The sequence below is a fragment of the Panthera leo genome, chromosome A3 (assembly GCF_018350215.1).
Source record: "Panthera leo isolate Ple1 chromosome A3, P.leo_Ple1_pat1.1, whole genome shotgun sequence".
Taxonomy (NCBI): domain Eukaryota; kingdom Metazoa; phylum Chordata; class Mammalia; order Carnivora; family Felidae; genus Panthera; species Panthera leo.
In genome coordinates this window covers 29,700,665-29,720,270 of record NC_056681.1, presented here as the reverse complement: position 1 = coordinate 29,720,270, position 19,606 = coordinate 29,700,665, and the positions used below count along the sequence as shown (strand labels likewise).

Genomic DNA, 19,606 nt, shown 5'->3' with positions numbered 1-19,606 from the left:
AGTGCCTAGTACTGGGCTTATAAGTGTATATGAATGGGCAGTAATATCTTGTCTAAAATTAAATATGAGCAATCAAATTCAGTAGAATTTGAAAAACATTTAAAGAACAATCTGCCACAACCACATAGAGCCTATCCTAGGAATAAAAAGATGGTTTAAAATTAGAAAAATGTGCCATCTCTCATTAGTCTGTCAGATAAGAAAAATAATAAAACTCAATATATAGAGAAATTCAGAATTCAAAGCCTATCCCTGATTTTCAAAAAACTCTGAAAATTAGCATGCTTTATTAGCATAAAATGAATATTTCAATCAGCATTATTTCAAAGATGATACACTGGAAGCATTTTCTAATGGGAACAAAAACAAGCATGGCAACTCTTATTATTTCATATAATTCTGGAAGTTCTAGCTAATGTCGTAAGATGAGAGACAAGTAAGAGTTACCATTTTGAGAAGGAGGCTCTCATTATTGAGATTGTAGACCCTCCCCGCAAAAAACCCCAACTGAAAATCTGTTAAAATCAATTGGTTTAATAAGCCAACTGAACACATAATGGATACCCAAATGAAAAAGTTTCCTATATATAGCAAAACTGGTTATGAAAACTTATGGGATAAAAGGATCCTGTTAATAAATAGCCACCTTCACAAGAAACATGCACGACCTCTTAAGAAAAAAGTCAGGGGTGCCTGGGTGGCTCAGTTGGTTGAGTATCTGACTTCGACTCAGGTCTGATCTCACTGTTCATGGGTTTGAGCCCCACGTTGGGCTCTGTGCTGATGGCTCAGAGCCTGGAGCCTCCTTCAGATTCTGTGTCTCCCTTTCTCTCTCAAAAAGAAACATAGAAAAAAAAAGTCAAAATTGTACTAAGACAAAAAATCGACTTAAGGTTTTTATCTTAATATTCTAATAGTAAAAACTTGCCAGCAACCTAAATGTCCACCAAAAGGAGAATGGTTTGTTGGTAATTTTACTCTCTCTTGTTCCATAATGATTTTAAGGTAGCTTTCACAATATATTTACACTATGACATAAAAATAAGTGAAGAATTCAGGCAAAGAGAAATCTGGAGGGATGGGCCACAGGTTTATTCCGAGCTTTCTAGTGGCCAAAATAAAGGAAAGATCATAATCAATTATATGATTCATATTCACACCATATAATATTGAGTTGAAAAAACAAAACAAAACAACTGTTCTAGTACTGAAACCAAAAAGAGAATTTTCTCATGGGTCTTAAAGAGCGGTTACTATGCAGAGTAAAGAGTGATCATCTTAACAACCTAATAAAATGGCAGCCATAGAGGTATTTCATTTTTAAAAATTATTAATGTTTATTTATTTTGGGGGTGGGGTAGGAGCAGAGAGAAGGAGACAAGGATCCCAAGCAGGCTCCACACTGACAGCAGAGAGCCCAGTGTGGGGCTTGAACTCACGAACTGTGAGATCATGACCTGAGCCGAAGTCCGAGGCTTAACCGATGACAGAGCCTCCCAGGTGCCCCTAGAGGTGTTCCCTTCCCTGCTGATGGGCCACATGGAAGTAGTTGGTAAAGCTCTTTGTGGTGGGGTGAGGAGTGTGGTGAAGGTTGTGGCTGGGATTTGAACATGAGGATGATCCAGTACACTGCCCTGAAGAGCAGCTCAATGGGGAAGTACAGTATAGACAGTAAATTATGGCTCCCCGCTGATGTGTCATTGCCACCCTGGTATCCTGTGAATTTTGACAGATAGGTCACTACATTTTCATCAGTGTGTTACATTTATCTTTGCTACGGCTGAGGGTCCACACTCCTAAGCAGTCTGTCAGATGGTGATGTGGGACATGAATGCAGCAGCCACCAGGGGTGCCAGGCAGGAAGCAAGAGGTGCCACTTAAGCTGGCATGACAAGGAATTTAATGTGGATGGACTGAACAGTCTCCATAAATATTCTCTCAGATTAGATTCTGGTAAGTGCTGCGTCGAACAAACAGCCTGTGTCTGGTCAGATGCTTTAATGGTTGGCTAATGGAATTAACAACCTCTTGGAAAGGTTGAAAAGCCCCATGAGGTAATATGCTCGAATAGAGGGCTAGCTTATCTAGATTTTCCTCAGAAAACAATTTGAGGCTTGATCCAATACATGTTGGAAGGGACAGTCAAGGTTTCCAAATTTCTACATTTAGAGCATAGCCACTTAAGTTTGGGAGAATTAATTAAAAAAATAAATAAATAAATGATACCAAAGCCTAACCTAAGTAAGAGGGGGAAAAAAAGTTGTAAGGTGTCCATGTAAGTTCCTGGTAAGTCCTTCAAGGTAAATGGTGTCCAAATAGATAGTAACCAGAGTTTGTTTGGAAGGTTTGGAATCTCAGTTCCAGCTTAACCTCTCTTTAAGCCACAGTTTCTTCATCTGCAAAAGAAAGATATTAGTAACCACTTTAGGGCTAACCAGTGGGTAAGATTAAAATGGAATGAAATTTCTGGTGGCCTTCTCTAAGCCATTTTATGTATGTGCCTTTCTAGCTGGAGTTGTTTTGCTGCTAGAGGGTCTTTGTGTCTTAACTCACTGGGAATCATTTGTGTTGGCTGAGAGTGCAGATAAAACCTTGTAAATTATCATATTGATTGGAGGGACAGTCCAGTTCTTCCCCTTTCAGGGGTCAGAGGTGGGATTTTTAAAGTTATGAGATGACTGGAGTTTGAAAGCCCTGGGACTCATCCTCTCATCCTGGAGAGATGAGATCCTCTCATCCTGGACTCGTCCTCTCATCTCCAGTCCCTCCACAGGAGCAGGCATCTGGTGAGAGCTGAGCCGGGGTTAAAGGCAAAGTGCAGGCTGGTCCTGAGGGTGGTCACTTCTGGTCAATTTCATTTCACACTGCCATTTACAATTGAGTTGGGTCCTCAGATAATTTTGAAAACTTTTCTATTTGGCTTCATACTCACAGGTGAGCCCTTCATCATGGCTTGAGGAGGACCCCTACCCAACTTGTTCTGGTTCCGGCATTTAGGTTCTCAGATTAATTTCATGATATGTAGAATAAATCAAAGTTAGAAGACTGCAGTGTGAAATGTCCAAGAAGATAACAAGGAGATAGGCAGGTAAATGTTAGTGAAATCAGTGCCTCCCACTGGGAAATCAACACTTCCAGGAGCTGACATTATTACTCTGTCAGTTTGTTTTTGTCCCTGAAAGTTGGAGGGAGAAAAGGCCTAAGGAGTGGACAGTGGAGTGGAGGTGATGGCACTCTAGGGGCCCTTTATCTCACTGTCAGCCACCTCTCAGTATGCTCATGTTATAACACGGTATAACACAATTTCTGTCTCTTTGCTTTTTTAAAAATTTTTTTAAAATATTTATTTATTTTAGAGACAGGGCACAAGCAGGGGAGGGGCAGAGAGAGCCGAAGACAGAATCTGAAGCAGGCTGCAGGCTCTGAGCTGTCAGCACAGAGCCCAACGTGGGGCATGAACCCATGAACCATGAAATCATGACCCGAGCCAAAGTGGGACACCCAACCGACTGAGCCACCCAGACGCCCCTCTTTGCTTGTTCTTACCAAAGCCCTGTCCGACCCATCAGGACAAAATTGGGAGGAGAGGGCTGCCTGCAGCAGTGCAAGCAAAGCTTCTCGAACCCGGACCCGAGTGGCTGAGCTCGCCCTTTGCTCAGGGCCAGCCCAGTTCTGCACTTGGACACCTCTGTTGTGTCACCATCTGTGTCACTATCCTCTGTTTTCCTTTGGCATCATAGGCTTGCTTTTCCAGGAGAAATATTTTGTTTCCTAGGTTCGAGCTTTATATTCATGTTACTACTTCCATATTCAGTTAATCGCTTAATTGTGCATTTAAAACAAAACAAAAACTTAATAAGAAGCCACTTCCCTAGTTGGACAGGAGAATTGAGGGCATTGCTTCTCTGAATGTGCTCTGGTTTCCTGGCCAAGAAGAGGTACATACAAGGGCCCTGAGAATATTTGCAGATGCAATTCCTCATACATCCATTTTTGAGTTATTGTGGAGAACAAGAAAAATATCAGAAGCTGGAGACATTTTCCCTGGGGGAAAAAAGAGAATTCTGTAAACTAGTCCATGTTGATTCCAGACCAGATTCTAGAATATTCTGACAGAGGGATGGCATATATACTTCAAACAGTGAGAAGTACTAAGAATTTCAACACAGGTTCACAAAGAACAGGAGACTTTAGGCCAAGGGTCTCCACTCCATCAGGTTCATCTCATCTCATCAGGTTCATTGATCTTTGTTTTTCTTCCAGTTTTATAATTATCTTGTAATGTTCTTTCTATTGTCCTGAACTTACAGTCAAAAATAATACAGGGATGTCTGGATGGCTCCCTCGGTTAAGCATCCGACTTCAGCTCAGGTCATGATCTCACAGCTCTTGAGTTCGAGCCCTGCATCAGGCTCTGTGCTGACTGCTCAGCTTCAGATTCTGTGTCTCCCTCTCTCTCTGTCCCTCCCTGCTTGTTGTCTGTCTGTCTCTCTCTCAAAATAAACATTAAAAAAAAGTTAAGAAAAAAATAGAAACATATGCATTACTTTTTAAAAAACAACATGTGTGTGTGCATTTATGTGTGTACAGGTATGTACACATTCATATACATACAAATGCTATAACTGTAATATAAAGGAGGTTTTTAAGTGTGATAATAAAATTTGTTCTCATGTGTAAATATTTGGTTATGACCATATTGGAAGGCATAATGAAGTTATCAGAAGCTATTACTAATATGTAGAATCACCTAGAATGCCGACTGCTACAAGTGTAGACTGTCAGATGTGTTAGCATCACTCTTGGTGATGCGGTTGTCAGAAACGGTCAATATCTCTTTGGAAGAATCTGATCTGAACAAAACAAAGTACAATCTTCCTGTGATCTGCATAGAAGTTCCCTTTTTAGGAAATTAGCATGTATTAAAACCATGGTAAAAAAATATTTTGTGTCTATATGTAAAACTCTGAGTTGGGGCGAGGCTGACGTAATAAACATTTAAAGGTCCCATGGCAGACCTTCACTGTGCAGAAACAGCCTGCTAAAATGTTGCACGATGCCAAATGTGCCTGGCCTCCGTGTGGCACCTATTGATCATGATAACACAGACCCCACAGGGTGACCCTTTCCCTGTTGGGCTACCGAAAGAGTTTTTCATGGCCTTCTCTGCCAGATGGAAAAGCATAGACTGGCTGGCTGGCTGGCCTCACCCAAGAGGTTCAGAGCCATTGGCAAGGCCTGCTGGCAGGAGAGATATTTCTGGTGGCTTCCCTGCTTCTCTACAAAGACTACCAAAGGCTGTTGGACATTGATCTTTGCTTTTCTTCCAGTTTTATTGAGCTATTAATTGACATATCACATTGAATAAGTTTAAGATGTACCACATAATGATTCAGTATTTGTATATATTACATAATGCGTACTGTAGTAAGTTAACATCTACCACCTCACGTAGTTACAGCTTATTTTCTTGTGATGAGAACTTTTAAGGTCTACTCTCAGCAGCTCTCAAATATACACTGCAGTATTGTTAACTATAGTCACCATGCTGTACATCACCTCCTCAGAACTTACAACTACAGGGGCACCTGGGTGGCTCAGTTGGTTAAGCGTCCGACTTCGGCTCGGGTCATGATATCACGGTTTGTCAGTTCAAACCCCGCATCGGGCTCTGACAGCTCGGAGCCTGGGGCCTCCTTTGGATTCTGTGTCTCCCTCTCTCTCTGCCCCTCTCACGCTCACGCTCTCTGTCTCTCTTAAAAAATAAACATTAAAAAAATTTGCTTGTAAGTTTTTTTTTAATGTTTATTTATTTTTGAGACAGAAACAGAGCATGAATGGGGGAGGGTCAGAGAGAGAGGGAGACACAGAATCCGAAGCAGGCCCCAGACTCCAAGCTGTCAGCACAGAGCCTGACGCGGGGCTCGAACTCACAGACTATGAGATCATGGCCGGATGAAGTCGGACGCTTAACTGACTGAGCCACCCAGGCACCCCTAAAAAAATTTTTTTTAAAGAACTTCTATAACTACATGTTGGTACATTTTGACCACCTTCACCCATTTCCCCCCAGCCTGGACGTTGGTCGTTAAAATGTTGTTTGGACTAGATGTCCTTTTAAGATGCTTTCCAAGTCTGGGGATTTCTGTTTCTCAATGATGATGTTTTGGACTCTTCCAATTGTTTTCATGTTAATAAGAAAATGCAATCACAGGGCGCCTGGGTGGCTCAGTCAGTTAAGCGTCCAACTCTCGGTTTCAGCTCAGGTCATGATCTCATGGTTTGTGGGTTTGAGCCCCGTGTCAGTGTCTGCACTAACAGTGCGGAGCCTGCTTGGAGTTCTCTCTACCTCTCCCTGCCCCTCCCCTGCTCACATGTGTGCTCATGCGCGCGCTCTCTCCCTCTCTCTCTCTCTCTCTCTCTCTCTCTCATAAATAAATAAATAAATAAATAAACTTTAAAAGAAAAAAATTGACAGGTGTTAAATGACAAAGATGCCTAGTACTATGATTTCTGCAACCTTTTCCGTTCTAAACCCTCTGGCTGAGTAGTTCTGTTCTTTCTCTGAGCTCTGCCACTTCTGACCCTCCTTTTCCTGTGGGGAGCGCCTTGCAGAGCTGTTGCCTCCACTGGGTCCAGCTGTCAGCCAGAGGACCCGCAGTCTTGGCCAACCTGCTCAGGCTGCAGGAGAAGGCTCCTCTGGGGGGGCACCCGGCTGTGTCAGTTGGAAGAGTGTGCATCTCTTGATCTCGGGGTGGTGAATTTGAGCCCCACGGTGGGTGTACAGATTACTTAAATACATAAAGAAAAAAAAAAAAGAAGCTCCTGTGCAATTTTTTGGTGACTCCTTTTCCCCGGCATCACAGGTACGATACAGTGAGACTGTATAGACCATGGCCGTGTGCGTGAGAGTCTTTGTCTCTCAAAACCCTGTTTGATTCTCTTCCCATAGGAATCAACTCCTAAAAGTTTAGAATTGAACTTTGACATGTCTAATATCAAGTTTTATTTTTTATTCAAGGCTATTTCTGATGCTTGGAAGCTACCCTTTCAACCACAAAGATGGTCATAAATCTTTGCCTCCCACAGTTCAGACCAAGAATTTACTGCAACAAGGTAAACAAAACAAGTATATGCACATAAATATGCAATGGCCATTTTTCATGCTTTTCCCCATGTCTTGCCTTGTGTATGTGGACTTAATTTAGGTGTAATGTGCTTTCACCTTCACTGTTTTAAATCCCACCAGGTGATATTTAGGTAAGCAATGGCCAGGATGTACCCCTAGAATCATGCAGCACTGTTACAAGGGGAGCTGTGGCTCATTTTCTGGAGGGTCGTGTTCATTGTGCTCCTCCCTCTGATGATAAAATTTAATTCTACTCAAGGTCACAGCGAAGGTAGAAATACTGTCTCCCCCAGTATTCCTCTCGCTTACTTCTCATGCTAGAAATAATGACTTGTATTTGTTGTTTGGATTCCTTCTTCTTTATTTGAACCAAGTTGCTTTGCCTTTTGTGCAAAGGAGGTTATCTTTCCACAGCCCGGAGCAAGGAGTAAGGAAACTGCAAAAAGAGAATTGAGCCGTCCTTTAATTTTGAGCTTCTGCACACAGCATGCTGTTTCAGGTTCCCAGATTGCTAGCCTGATGTCTTTGAACAGAGACACAGGCTTCCTCCGCCATCTGAAAAGAACATTCTTATGAAACCTTTCGCAGGCTGAAATGGCGTAAAATGAATATCCACCGCCTTCCAGAAGTTCATTTACAAGAGATCTACATTAGTGTGATACCAAAACTTTTTTTCGTAAAAGTAAAAATTCTCTTTGGATTTCTTTTGGTTAGCAAATACAGGTGCTAATATAGGTCTTATGTAAAAGCAAAGTGGTGTGATAGGAACTTTCAGAAAGAGGGAGGCATACCTGTATCTTAAAATTTCCACTGGTTATAAACGAATATTAGGAATATTAAGAGGGGGAGAAGTTGCTCACAATCCCACCCCCTAGCATATTCACTGCTCTAGATTTCGTATAGTCTTTTATGGTCCTTGTTGGTGAACACACTTTTTTTTTTTTTTAATGTTTATTTATTTTGAGAAAGAGAGAAAGCATGAGCAGGGGACGGGCAGAGAGAGAAGAGAGAGAATCCCAAGCAGGCTCCATGCTCGGTGCAGAGCCCGATGTGGGGCTCGATCTCATGACAATGAGATCATGACTTAAACTGATATCAAGAGTCAGATACTTAACTGACTGAACCACCCAGGTGCCCCCACACTTTTGTTTTTGACCAAGTTCCCTCAGTCATAGATTCACAAGAAGATTGTCCACAAGAAGATTGCTATGGAAATTTAATAATTGATAGAGTCCAAATACAAAATTAAGAACTGTAATGAACATCTTTGTTTTCCCCTAAATTTCTGTGGTTTCATCCTCTACAATAAAAAAAAAACTAGTATAGCTGTCCTTTTTTCTCACAGACATTATTTTGAAGGAATTTTTGTTTGGATTGAGCAGACTTTTGTTGCTTGTATTTTTCAAGGATGGGCAGTATTTGGGGACACGGTTGCCCTCAGCCCTTGACCTGATAACCTTGAGTGCCTCCCCGCAAAAAAGCCCTGGTGAATTCAGTATAATAGAGGAAAGTTTAAATGAGGAACTTAAGACTTTCTTTAAATAATTGTCTAAAAAGTAGCAAATTCTTGAAATCTAGTTGTCTTCATTTGGATCTCATCAAGTGAATGCGTGTCTTATTTGTCATTAACTCTAGATATCAGCTGATGGTTATGAAGTAGAAAATCTCATCTCTGAAGACCTGACAAAGAGAAGTCATGGTTTTAGGACAGAGTATTTCATTAAGCCACCGGTCTACGTGATAGTTTCCTTTCCCTTCAGTGTGGAAATCTGTAGGATTAACATAGACCTCACAGCTGGGGGAGGCCAGAATGTCACCGGCCTGGAAATGTACACATCTGCCTTATCCAGCAGAGCATCTTGGAATGCCCCCGAGTGTCGGACCCCGGGCCCCGCCGAGCCGTCCATCCCAGACAAGGAGGCGTTCACCTTAGTAGGCAAAGTCTTATTGAAAAACCAGAGCCAAGTGGTGTTTAGTCACAGGGGCTTCAAGGCCAGGCCACCTTTTGGCCCAATGGACGCCACACTCCCCTCTCCTGCTGTTGTGGCACAGGAGCTCTGGAATAAAGGGGCTCTTTCCCTTAGCCACGTGGTCCATCTCAAGATCTGTATCACCCACGTGACAGGCAGCGGTATCCCTTGCATCAAACGATTGGAAGTGTGGGGTCAGCCAGCTAAAACCTGCTCTCAGGAGGTGATAGACAGTGTCCTGCTGGTTGCCTCAGAGAGCCTCCCTCAGGACTTGACTCTGCAGGCCCCAGCCTTGCCCATGGAGAGTGACTGTGATCCCGGAAGCCTGTCTGAGGGCCAGCAGGCCCCCTCCAGCCTGCAGGAGCTAGCCGAGGTGATTCAGGATGTGCCTGAGGAGTTCCTGGATCCCATCACCCTGGAGATCATGCCTTGCCCCATGCTGCTGCCTTCAGGCAAGGTCATCGACCAGAGCACGCTGGAAAAGTGTAACCGCAGCGAAGCCGCCTGGGGCCGAGTGCCCAGTGACCCTTTCACGGGGGTAGCCTTTACTCCACACTCCCAGCCCCTGCCTCACCCCTCCCTGAAGGCCCGGATCGACCATTTCCTGCTCCAGCACTCCATTCCGGGCTGCCATCTGCTTGGGAGAGCACAGACTGCATTGGCAGTGACACCTTCTTCCATTGCTCTGCCCTCTCGGAAAAGGAAGATGGAGCAGACTGAACATGCCCCGGACAGTAGCCTTGGGGTAAACGCTTCCTGTTTTTCTACCACAAGCCTTCTGGTCTCACCCACTACCTCAGAGCACACCGCTAAGAAAATGAAAGCTGCCAGTGAACTTGGGCTGACACATATGGACTGCTCAACAGGTAATCCACGCCCTGCTTCCATGTCCGCTGCCCTCCCTGTGCTTCCCAGGTGACGCGTGGCACTATTGCCCTGTGCTTTATGTTTTGCCGTCTTAAGTTATCCCAAAACTTACTGGCTTAAAGCACCACACATTCATTATCTCCTAGCTTCTCTGGTCAGGAAGCCAGATAGTTTGGCTGGGTCACCTGCTGCGGGGTCTTCTCCAGCTGCTGTCAAAGTGTTGGCTGGGGCTGCAGCCACTTCATGGCTTGACTGGGGAAGGATTCACTCATAAGCTCATTCCTGTGATTGTTACAGGATTCGGTTCCTGGCTGAACTATTGTTCCGAGGGCCTCTCTTCCCTGTTGGCTGGTCTTGGCTGGTGGCCAGCAGACTCAGTCTGTCCTCAGTTCCTTGCCACATGGACCTCTCAAGGGCAGCACATAACACGGTAGCTGTGTAAGCACAAGATGGAAGTCATAGTCTTATATTACCTAATTGTGGAAGTGGCATCCCTTCATTTTTGCTTTATTCTGTTAGAAGCAAGTCACTAAGTCTGGCCCACACTCAAGGGGAAGGGGGTACCCTAGGGCATGAGTCTCTGGAGGTGGGTCTCATTGGGAGCCATTTCAGACACTCTCCCACACCTTTGATTCCTATTTTATTCAGTCATGTTTTTAAATGTTTTTAATTCAGTGTTTTTATCTAAGATTGGTGGTTGAATTTTTGTCTAATGCCTTTTCAATATCAGTGGAGATGGTACTATGATTTTTCATCCTTAGATCTTTTAGTGTGAAAAAATACATTAATAGGCTTCTTAATATTCAACCGTTATTACATTCCTGGAAAACTTCATTTGGTCATGCTTCTTTTAATGTTCTGCTTGGTTCTGTTTGCTAGCGTTTTATTTTGGGTGAATAATTTGAACTGTCGTGTACACATACCATCTCTGGTCATGTTTTGTTACCAAAGATTTGTGTGCTCCATAAGAAGAATTAAGACATTTTCCTGTACTCAACTTTAGAACAATGTAAGAGTATTAGAATAATTTCCTCTTTCCATATTTGGTAGAATTTGCCCATGATTGTTAGTGCCTGGTGCTTTTGGAGATAACTCTTTGACACTTTCTTTTTCCTTATGAAAATAAATCTGTTTAGATTTTATCATTCTTGTGATATCCTCTCTTACTGTAAAAGCCCTATGCAAATAGTGCACTTAAAGGTTACATCTGTGTCTTCTCTGGTTTTGAGTATAGATGTTAGTCAACATGACCCCTGGAAACTCCTGGAAGCATCTGAGGTGCAGTGGGGTGAGACAAAGAAAGGTCCTTAGACCCTGATGTCTGTAAGGTCAGGTTTGTTGGTGATATAAGACCATGCTGACCTGTGCTTCAAGGCCCCAAGCAAGTCCTGCACACTGTAGACAAAATGTTCTACTCCCTACTTTGGGGCAGTTTTGTGAACCCTGATACCAGGCAGGTCTCTGGGTTCTTTCGTGGACAGCTGTCTCACTCTCCCATTGCCTTCACCCTCAGCCTACTGCTTGGCTTTCTGTGAACCACACAGAGAAGGTCCCTTAGATAGTGGAGTGGGCAGAGTGAGGTCTTTGTCATTCTACTTGGTAATGACCACTTTGCTTTACTCAGCAGGAGAGAGAGGACGCAAATGCCCAGAGAGTGCAGGCCAGCAAACCCGCAGAGCGGTGAGGGTGGGGGCCCCAAAAGGGAGGAGATGAGGAAAAGCTGCTGGCGAGGGAATGGACAGGGAGCAGGGGCACAATGGTGGGCACCTCCTTGGCCTGCAAGGAGACCTTCTGAAAGTAGGGTGCAGTTCTGCAAGTGAGCCACAAGGTGGCCCAGGCCTGCCCAGAAATCTTTCCAGGAGGAGGAAAGCTAGAGCTGGCCCAGAAACCCTGAAAGTGGTGTGGGATGGGTAGGAACGTCCCCAAGGCTTTGACTGCTGGTACTCCATCATCACAATCCACTAGCAGACGTCAGGGAGGAGTTTCTTTACATCTGCGTCCATTTGAAGTTAGAAGTACTGTTCTTGTGGTCCTCCAAGGACTTATTGCTTGGTCTTTTTTGCTGAACCTCTCTGGATATCGTGGTCTGTGCATCTCTTGTCAGGTCCCGTTTCCCACGAGCAGAAGCTGTCACAAAGCTTGGAAGTTGCCTTGACATCGACTCTTGGCTCCATGCCCTCCTTCACGGCTCGGCTGACCCGGGGACAGCTCCAACAGCTCGGCACAAGAGAGAGCAGCGCCTCCTGGAGGCCAGGCGCTGCCTCGGGTAACTGGGGCCCCATCCGTCTCGCCAGAGCCCGGGAGCAGAAGCCTGGGCCCTGCCTCTGGGGCTCCTGGGACCGCCATGCCCAGCCTCCTTAGTGCCAGCAGCCAGCACCCGGGCCTCAGGGAGAACTCTGTCTCTTTCCTTTTCCACGGGGAGCTGAGGGGCTCCTGTGAAGTTTAACTCTTCACAAGGAGAGCTTTCTCTAGTTAACTCTTGGTAATTCTGTGGACTTAGGGCTTGGCAACTCTGCAGTGTTTTTGATAAGATCTAATATTAATTGTTCTGTCCTGAGGACTTTTGTTTCCCCTCCTTTGGTTAGTTTTCAGATCCAGTCTGTCTCCCATCTGACAGCTGGGCAGTTTATTTTAAGGAAGTGTGGAGAGAAGCTTGGGGGTTGTCTCCTTCATCCCTTCCTGTTAACAGTTTCACTGGTGTTTAGAATAGAGCTGTAGCAGCTTTTGACTGAGGCAGTTTTTGCCCACAGTGAACCTGGGACCACATTAGATGATAGAATCAGTTAGGATACAAGGTGAGAGAACATGCCGGAATGCTAGGCAATTTTTACAAGATGAAGCCTGAAGGAGCCCGTGATAAGGTGTATGCTCGATTCTTGTTGCCCATCCAGAGCCAGGCCATTCTTACCTCTTCTTCTTCTCATCCACACCTCCCTGTCTCTCTTGTTTCCATCCTGACCATCGCCAAGAACCTTCTCGTCCAGGAGACCGGTGGTTTCCACGGCTCCAGACGCAGTGGTTGCTCTCCCTTCCCCTCCCAGCAGTGTCTGATGCGGCTTGCCAGCCCCTCCTTCCTGAAACCCCTTCTCTCTTGGCCTTTCGGATCCTGCGCTCTTTTTCTCCCTCTTTTCACTGTCCCTTTGCAATTTCCACTTCTGACTCCTCTTCCAGACTCTGGTCCTGCAAACTCTTCTCTGCCCTGCCATCCCAGAGAGAACCCACTGGCCAGTGACTGCCCGTGCTCCCCGCTGTGGCTCCTTCCTCTCCTTGGAACTCAGACCCTGGCCTCCCTGACAGCTGCCTGGCACCTCCATGTGGGAAACCCCTGGATAGATGTTGAGTGAAGTTCTAACTCAGAACTGCAGACACGCCCCATCACCCCATTGCTAGTAAAGAGCAGCATCTTCTCTTGGGTCAGGCCTGTAACGTGGAGATTGTCCTTGGTGTCCTTCAGCCTTCCTGACATCCATTCATCCTCAAGTCCTGTACGTACTCTTCCAAAGTGGATCTCCGAGCACTCTGCTGCCACCCTGTCCCCTGTGCCGTCCCCTTCCCAGCCCCTCCCTGTCTCTTTCAGCAGCCCTGCTGCTCCCGCACAGCCACTCTCACCTGTAATGTCCACCAGCGCATGGCACTTCACTTCTTAGACTCCTCCCAGGGCATCCCACTGATCCTGGAACAAATTCTAAGCCCCTGCCGCTGGTGAAGTCCTGCGCACCCCAGCCTGCCCCCTTTGTAGCCTCACCTGAAGCCAGTCTCCGCCATCACAGCTCTGTGTCCTGTCTTTCTTTAATGGACCAGCCATTCCTTTTTTTTTTTTTTTTTTTGCTTTGGTTTGGTTTTGGACCAACCATTCTTTGTACTTGCTGTCCCTCTCTTTCTGCATGGCCGGCCTCTTTTTTTCCCCTAAGAGACCACCCTTGCCCTCTCCAGAGGGGTGTGGAGTGGGGACAAAGCAGCCTCCTTAGGCTAGGGCCACAAGAGAAGGAAGCGCAGCAGGTGCAGCTTGGGGAAGCAGTGGCAGGACGTGGCCACTGCGGCCCTCATTCAGGGAGGCCCTGTGGGAAGCAGGGAAAGAGGGAGCCTGCAGCACAGGAAGGGGATTGACAGGTCAGGAGGGGCTGCCAGGCTGAAGAGAAGAAGCAGGTGCCAGGCTCAGTGGGTAACTCAGACCTCAGGGCTGCCCACGTGGTGCCCTCCCTCCTCCTTGGACCTGCCCAGCCCTGCTACACCTGCTCGCTGTCTGCTGTCTCCTTTCTTGGGTCGTCTTGCCTTTCTTGTAGTTTATGTTATCAGGATGAGCTTGTGCCTCGCTCTGACCGTAGCAGCCTGTTCCAGGGGGAAGCAAATCCTGCTCAGAGACTGGGAGGGAGGGCTCAGTGCGGTCCGCTTGCCTTCAGAAGCCAGCTTTTCTTGGGCACTCACTGGAGCACCAAGATTTGATGATTGAGGGGAGGTCTCCCAGGTGTCCTGGCTCCCCAACACCCTCTCCTCCCAGAGCAGCCAGAAGTGGCCCCAGGAGGGATAAAGCCATGCCGCTGAAGGGGTGGAGGGTGGGGAAGCTTCTTGTCCCACTTCAGGCTCATGCCCTGCCATCAGGACGGAGCCTGGACCAGGGGACAGCTTTCGCCTCACCTTGGCCTATTTTCCTCCCTGATTTACCAGAGCAGCCTGGGAGCATCCCGGGGCCCGAATGTGCCTCCTGCAAAAGAGCGTTTTCTCCCTACTTCAAAAAGGAGCCTGTGTACCAGCTCCCCTGTGGCCACCTCCTATGCCGGCCCTGCCTGGGTGAGAAGCAGCGCTCCCTGCCCATGACGTGCACAGCCTGCCAGAGGCCATTTGCCAGCCAGGACGTGCTGCGTGTCCACTTCTGAGTGACCGGCTCCAACCTGAGAAGACCTGTCGATGGGAGGAGCTGAGGGAGTGTGTGTGTGGGGTTGGGGGGCACGATCCCCTGAAGTCAGGCCAAATCCCAAGCACAGAGGGGCCCTTTCTCCCCCAGGGGCTTTCCCTTTGCCTCCTTCCAGAGTGTAGCACCCGGGCCAGAGCACAGGGGAGGGGTGCTCCACTCCTGCTCAAGTGGCAATAGGGTAACAAAGCCATAGTTTGGGCTGGGAGGGATAGGGGATGTATCCCTGCCCTCCTGTGCCTCCCTGCCACCCCCCTGCCAGAGCCCAGGGCCTGTTAGAGCCAGCCCCACCCTGCCAAGGGCCCCCCGAGTTGTCTGCACACACACCCCAGCCCTGCAGGATGGACCCGAGTGGAGCATGAGAGACCATGGCTTGAGAGCTCAAGGACAGCCTCCGCCCGTGGGGTCACCTAGAGTGTTCCGTGGCTGGAGTCTGCGGTGAGTGACTCAGCCCCCGACTGGCAGACGACTCTGAGCCTTAATAAAGCGATGGTTGACGTCTGTCCTCTGTGGACTTCCTCCTGACAGAGTGCCTGTCAGTGTCGTCATACTCCTGTCCCCACCGGCACCCACACAAAGTGGGACCATCATAGGGCAGCCTCAAGCAGTCAGTGCAACCCTGTCTGGCTGCAATTCAGGTCAATGGCCTGAAGGGACGAGAAGTCACGTTTTCGATGCTTGGCATGTGTGAGGGTTTGCACATGGGTGTGCACGCAGGGTGGGTTGGGCACCCTCCCTTGGGCCGGTGTGGCACAGGCTTCCCTCATCTTGGCGGAGCCTGTGCACTGCCCTCTGAGAACAGAGCTTTTCTGCACGGGGCCCATTCTGGGAAAAGTGCTTGTTTATAGGCTGCATTGTTTTCATTCAAAATTCAGTTCTGTGGCGTCCCAGAGGGAACGTATGTATTCTTACAACTGTTTACTGTGTGGAAGAGGTTCTACTCCCTGGAAGGATGGCAGTGAGAAAATGCACCAGGCTGTTCCCCGTGCCCTGGAGGATGTCAGGAGGGAGTTCACCTTGAGTCCTCAGGGCCATAAGCTGCCCAGAAATCCCAGCCGCCTGCTCCCCTCCCCTCCCACAGGCCTGCAGCTCATGCTCCAGGGGGACCCCAGGGAGTGACCCCGGGAAGGAGGGAGCTGATTAAAAACTCAGATTCTTGAGTCCCGGGAATTTAGAGATCTGGGGGTGGGGTTAGAGATTCCGGGGGTATTTGTGCTCCTCAAAGGAAATTCCTTCCCTTGACACAGCCTCACCTGAGACTTCAGAGTCTGCACTGCTGGCCTTTCCTCTGAGCTGCTCTTTGGCTTCAAATGGCCTGGCCTTACCCTCCTTGCTTGTGTTCTAAGAAAAGCCCCAGCATTCGGAGCAAAAGCACTGCTGGGGGTGGGGGGATGGCTGCCCTCAGCCTGTGGTGGCCTCAGAGGAGCAGCCAACCTGAAGCAGGTTCACTACTCAGGAGCCCTTCTCTCTGGGGGGCGTCCTGTGAGCCCCACCCCAGGGAGCCAGAGGAAGCCCCTTCCCGGGTGGGGTCTACATAAGGCACATCCAGATGGGGGCAGAGTTTTCTCCCTCTAGCGGAGGGGCCTGGTGATCTGCATTTGAAAAGACCTTCTGCGCCCCAGGAGGCTCTGGTAGGAAACCAGGCATGGGAGCTGCTGGGGTGGACAGTTCCTGTCCTGTGACCAGTGGAGCCACACCCACATCCTTGGAGATGCATTCATTTTTATCTTACTTGTTTTTTTAAGCTCTACGCCCAACACGGAGCTTAAAGTCACGACCCCACGATCCAGAGTCACATGCTCTATCGGCTGAACCAGCCAGGTGCCCCTTTATCTTATTCTAAAGCGCCCCCCAAAAGGACATTTGTCTTTCACCAGCCTTGCCAAAAATGGCACTAGGCACGGCCAGCTGGGCAGTTCCTCGCCCCTAGAAAACGGGAATAACATCTCACCTGCCGCCAACCAGGCTCAGAGGGCAGTTTATTTCTCAGCAGAGCCAGGGGCCAGGCACAAAGCAGCTAACCAGTAAACACAGAGTTGACTCCGACTCTAGTAGACGCAGGACCGCAAAGCCTTGATGAGGCCCGCTGCCCCCTCGCAGACCGCAGGTTCTGTGGGGCGCCCGTCTTCCCCTTTCCTGTATCATTTACTCGACGCCAAGCCCATTTGTGGTGCGCAGCCCTGGGCCCCTGGGCCCCAAATATTCATCTCCAAGGGGCAGTGCGGCCTTGCCTCCTGGCTGTCCTCCCTGTGGGGCTGAGGCCCCAGCCCTTGGCCACTCTGCGCCTTTGAACAGGGACTGGACCAGCTCGCTCCTGCTGTGGCCCGCCAGCCCCAGGGGCAACGGGAGGGAGGGCCACTTAGAAGAAGTAGAAGAACCAGATAGCCAGGAAGAAGAGGAGCAGCTGCTCGGTGCTCACAGAGTATTCCATCTCCTGGAAGCCTGGCCGCAGGACCCTGCAGCACCTGGGCACCCGGGCAGAGCAGGCTGCCCTAGCCCCCGGCCGCGCTGCTGCTCCCCGCGCGTCTCCAGCTCGAGACCGCCTGGCCGCGCGGAGCTTTTCCATCCCCCAAGAAACCAGTCCTCTGCCACGGGGGTTGCTGTAAGTAGGTCTGCAGACAAAGCGACCTGTCCCTGGAGGAAGCCGCCGCCCGCCCGGCTTCCAGGCCGTTGCTAGCCTCCTGCCGGCGGGCTTGTAATACTGGGCCAGCTGCCATTGTGAGGGCTGTGGGCGGGGCGGGGCGCCTCAGGGCTGTCCCCTCCCTTGGAGGTGGCCCCTCCGCCCTCTTCCAGTCCCCTCAAGTCCCTTTGCAGCCCGCTCCGGCAGGGTCTTTCCTTCCAGATCTAGGCTGGAAGGGACTGGCTGGGCTGGGGATCAGCCAAAGACGCTCTGTCCAGCCATAGGTGGCAGAGGCCATACCCCAGGCTCCACCCCGCAGTGATGCACTCCCTCTCTTATAAAGAAGTGCCATGGCCCAGAGGGGTGACAAGATCTCCAGAGTGGCACGGGAGGAAGTGAGGAAGAAGGGACAAGAGGCACCCTTCCCTCCCCCAAAGGTTTGTGCCGGCAGTGAGGCGATGCTGCATGTTATCACCATGTGACCACACAAACACTTTGGTTTGTTTTTTTTTTTTCTCTTACAATATCTTACAGGAGAGGAAGAAAGTATGTATATATGCTGTGTGGTTCTGTTGACTGCGGTTTCCCTTAACATTCTTTCCTGGACATTTGCCTTTGTCATTAGACACTGTTCTTATTACCAAAATCATTTGGAAAAACAAGCCAGAGGCGGGGGGGAGGAAACAGGAAAATGCTGAAAATGAAGAATGGTTTGGGTTCGGTGGGGAGAGCTGACCCTTGTATACACAGACCAACGAAACAGAACTGAAAATCCAGAAGCAGGTCCAAGTGCCTGTGGAAACTCGGGGCACCATAATGGGGGCATCACCAACCAACAGGGAAAAATGGACCTTCACCAAGTGGAGCTGGAGCTCCTGGAAGAAGGAAACCATCAAAGAACTAGAAGAAAATGGAAAATGAGGGGATTACTGTGAACCCGGGAATGAGGAAAACCCTCCTCATTCAAAATCCAGGTACAGCACGGGAGAAGAGTGATAAATTTGACTACGTTGAAATTAAAAACAAAAAAACTTGTACATCGGGGAAAAAGCCACCATTAGCAAAGTAAAAATATAAATTACAAGCTGGGAAAATATATTGGGACTTGTATTATGCAAATGGTTAATATATAGTTTCTAAAAATAAAAACCTGATTGGGGCACCTGGGTGGCTCAGTCAGCTAAGCGTCCGACCTCAGCTCAGGTCATGGTCTCATGGTTCGTGGGTTGGAGCCCCGGGTCGGGCTCTGTGCTGACAGCTTGCAGCCTAGAGCCTGCTTCGGATTCTGTGTCTCCCTCTCTCTGCCTCTCCCCTGCTTGTGCTTTATCTCTCAAAAATAAATAAATGTTAAAAAAATTTTTTTTAAATAAAAATAAAATCCAGATTCATAAAGAAATGCAAATAGCCTTTTAAACATACCAAAAGATGCTCAACCTTGCTCATAATGTGATAAAATAAAAACAATCCTGAAACACCGTGTCTTGCTTAGCACATGGGCACCCATCTCACAGTCTGGCTACAACATACCATGGGTGCTCTGGTCTCACAGGTCCTATCACGTGCTGCTGGTGGGAATGAGAGGCATACAAACTGCCAAGGGCAAGGTGAGAGGGCTACATGTGTGTGGACCCTCTGACCCAGCCATCCCACTTCCAGGATTCTAGCCCCAAAGATCCTCTGGCAAAACTAGGAAGAGAACACTTGTCGCGCCACCAGAAGCAGCCAGCCAAGGCCCTTGCAGCACCTGAGAAGCCATATCGCCCCCCAGTGGAGGGGCCAGCTGCATCCAGAAGAAGTGCTCAGGAACAAGTGGTTTACACACACATGATCATACGTTTATTACCAAGGAGGTTGTGGAGACTGAAGGCCACCACCCATGTGAGTTTCAAAAAAAAAAACCAAAAAACTTGGCATCCAGAAGTTTTTTTTGGGGGGGCCCCTGGGTGGCTCACTTGGATAAGCTGACAGCTGCTGACAGCTCAGAGCCTGGAGCTTGCTCCAGATTATGTGTCTCCCTCTCTCTGCATTGTGCTGGGTGCTTTATGTGTATTACCTCATTTAATCCTTGTGGCTTTTTTTTTTTTTTTAAGATTTATTTATTTTTTGAGAGC

At 48.2% G+C, this 19,606-nt stretch overlaps 1 protein-coding gene across 5 annotated transcripts in view; it reads left to right on the top strand.

The window, feature by feature from the left end:
• Nucleotides 1-15,378, top strand: part of UBOX5 (U-box domain containing 5) — a 37,211-nt gene extending 21,833 nt beyond the window's left edge. For 4 of the 5 annotated variants that reach the window (XM_042931471.1, XM_042931474.1, XM_042931472.1 and 1 more), the window contains 4 exons: nucleotides 7,022-7,116; nucleotides 8,765-9,965; nucleotides 12,071-12,232; nucleotides 14,632-15,378. In XM_042931471.1, coding sequence (XP_042787405.1) covers nucleotides 7,063-7,116; nucleotides 8,765-9,965; nucleotides 12,071-12,232; nucleotides 14,632-14,840 — 1,626 coding nt within the window. In that variant the 5' untranslated portion in view covers nucleotides 7,022-7,062 and the 3' untranslated portion in view covers nucleotides 14,841-15,378. The remainder of the gene's footprint in view (nucleotides 1-7,021; nucleotides 7,117-8,764; nucleotides 9,966-12,070; nucleotides 12,233-14,631) is intronic. The other variant, XM_042931475.1, reaches the window with a different exon arrangement.
• Nucleotides 15,379-19,606: the final 4,228 nt, after the last annotated feature.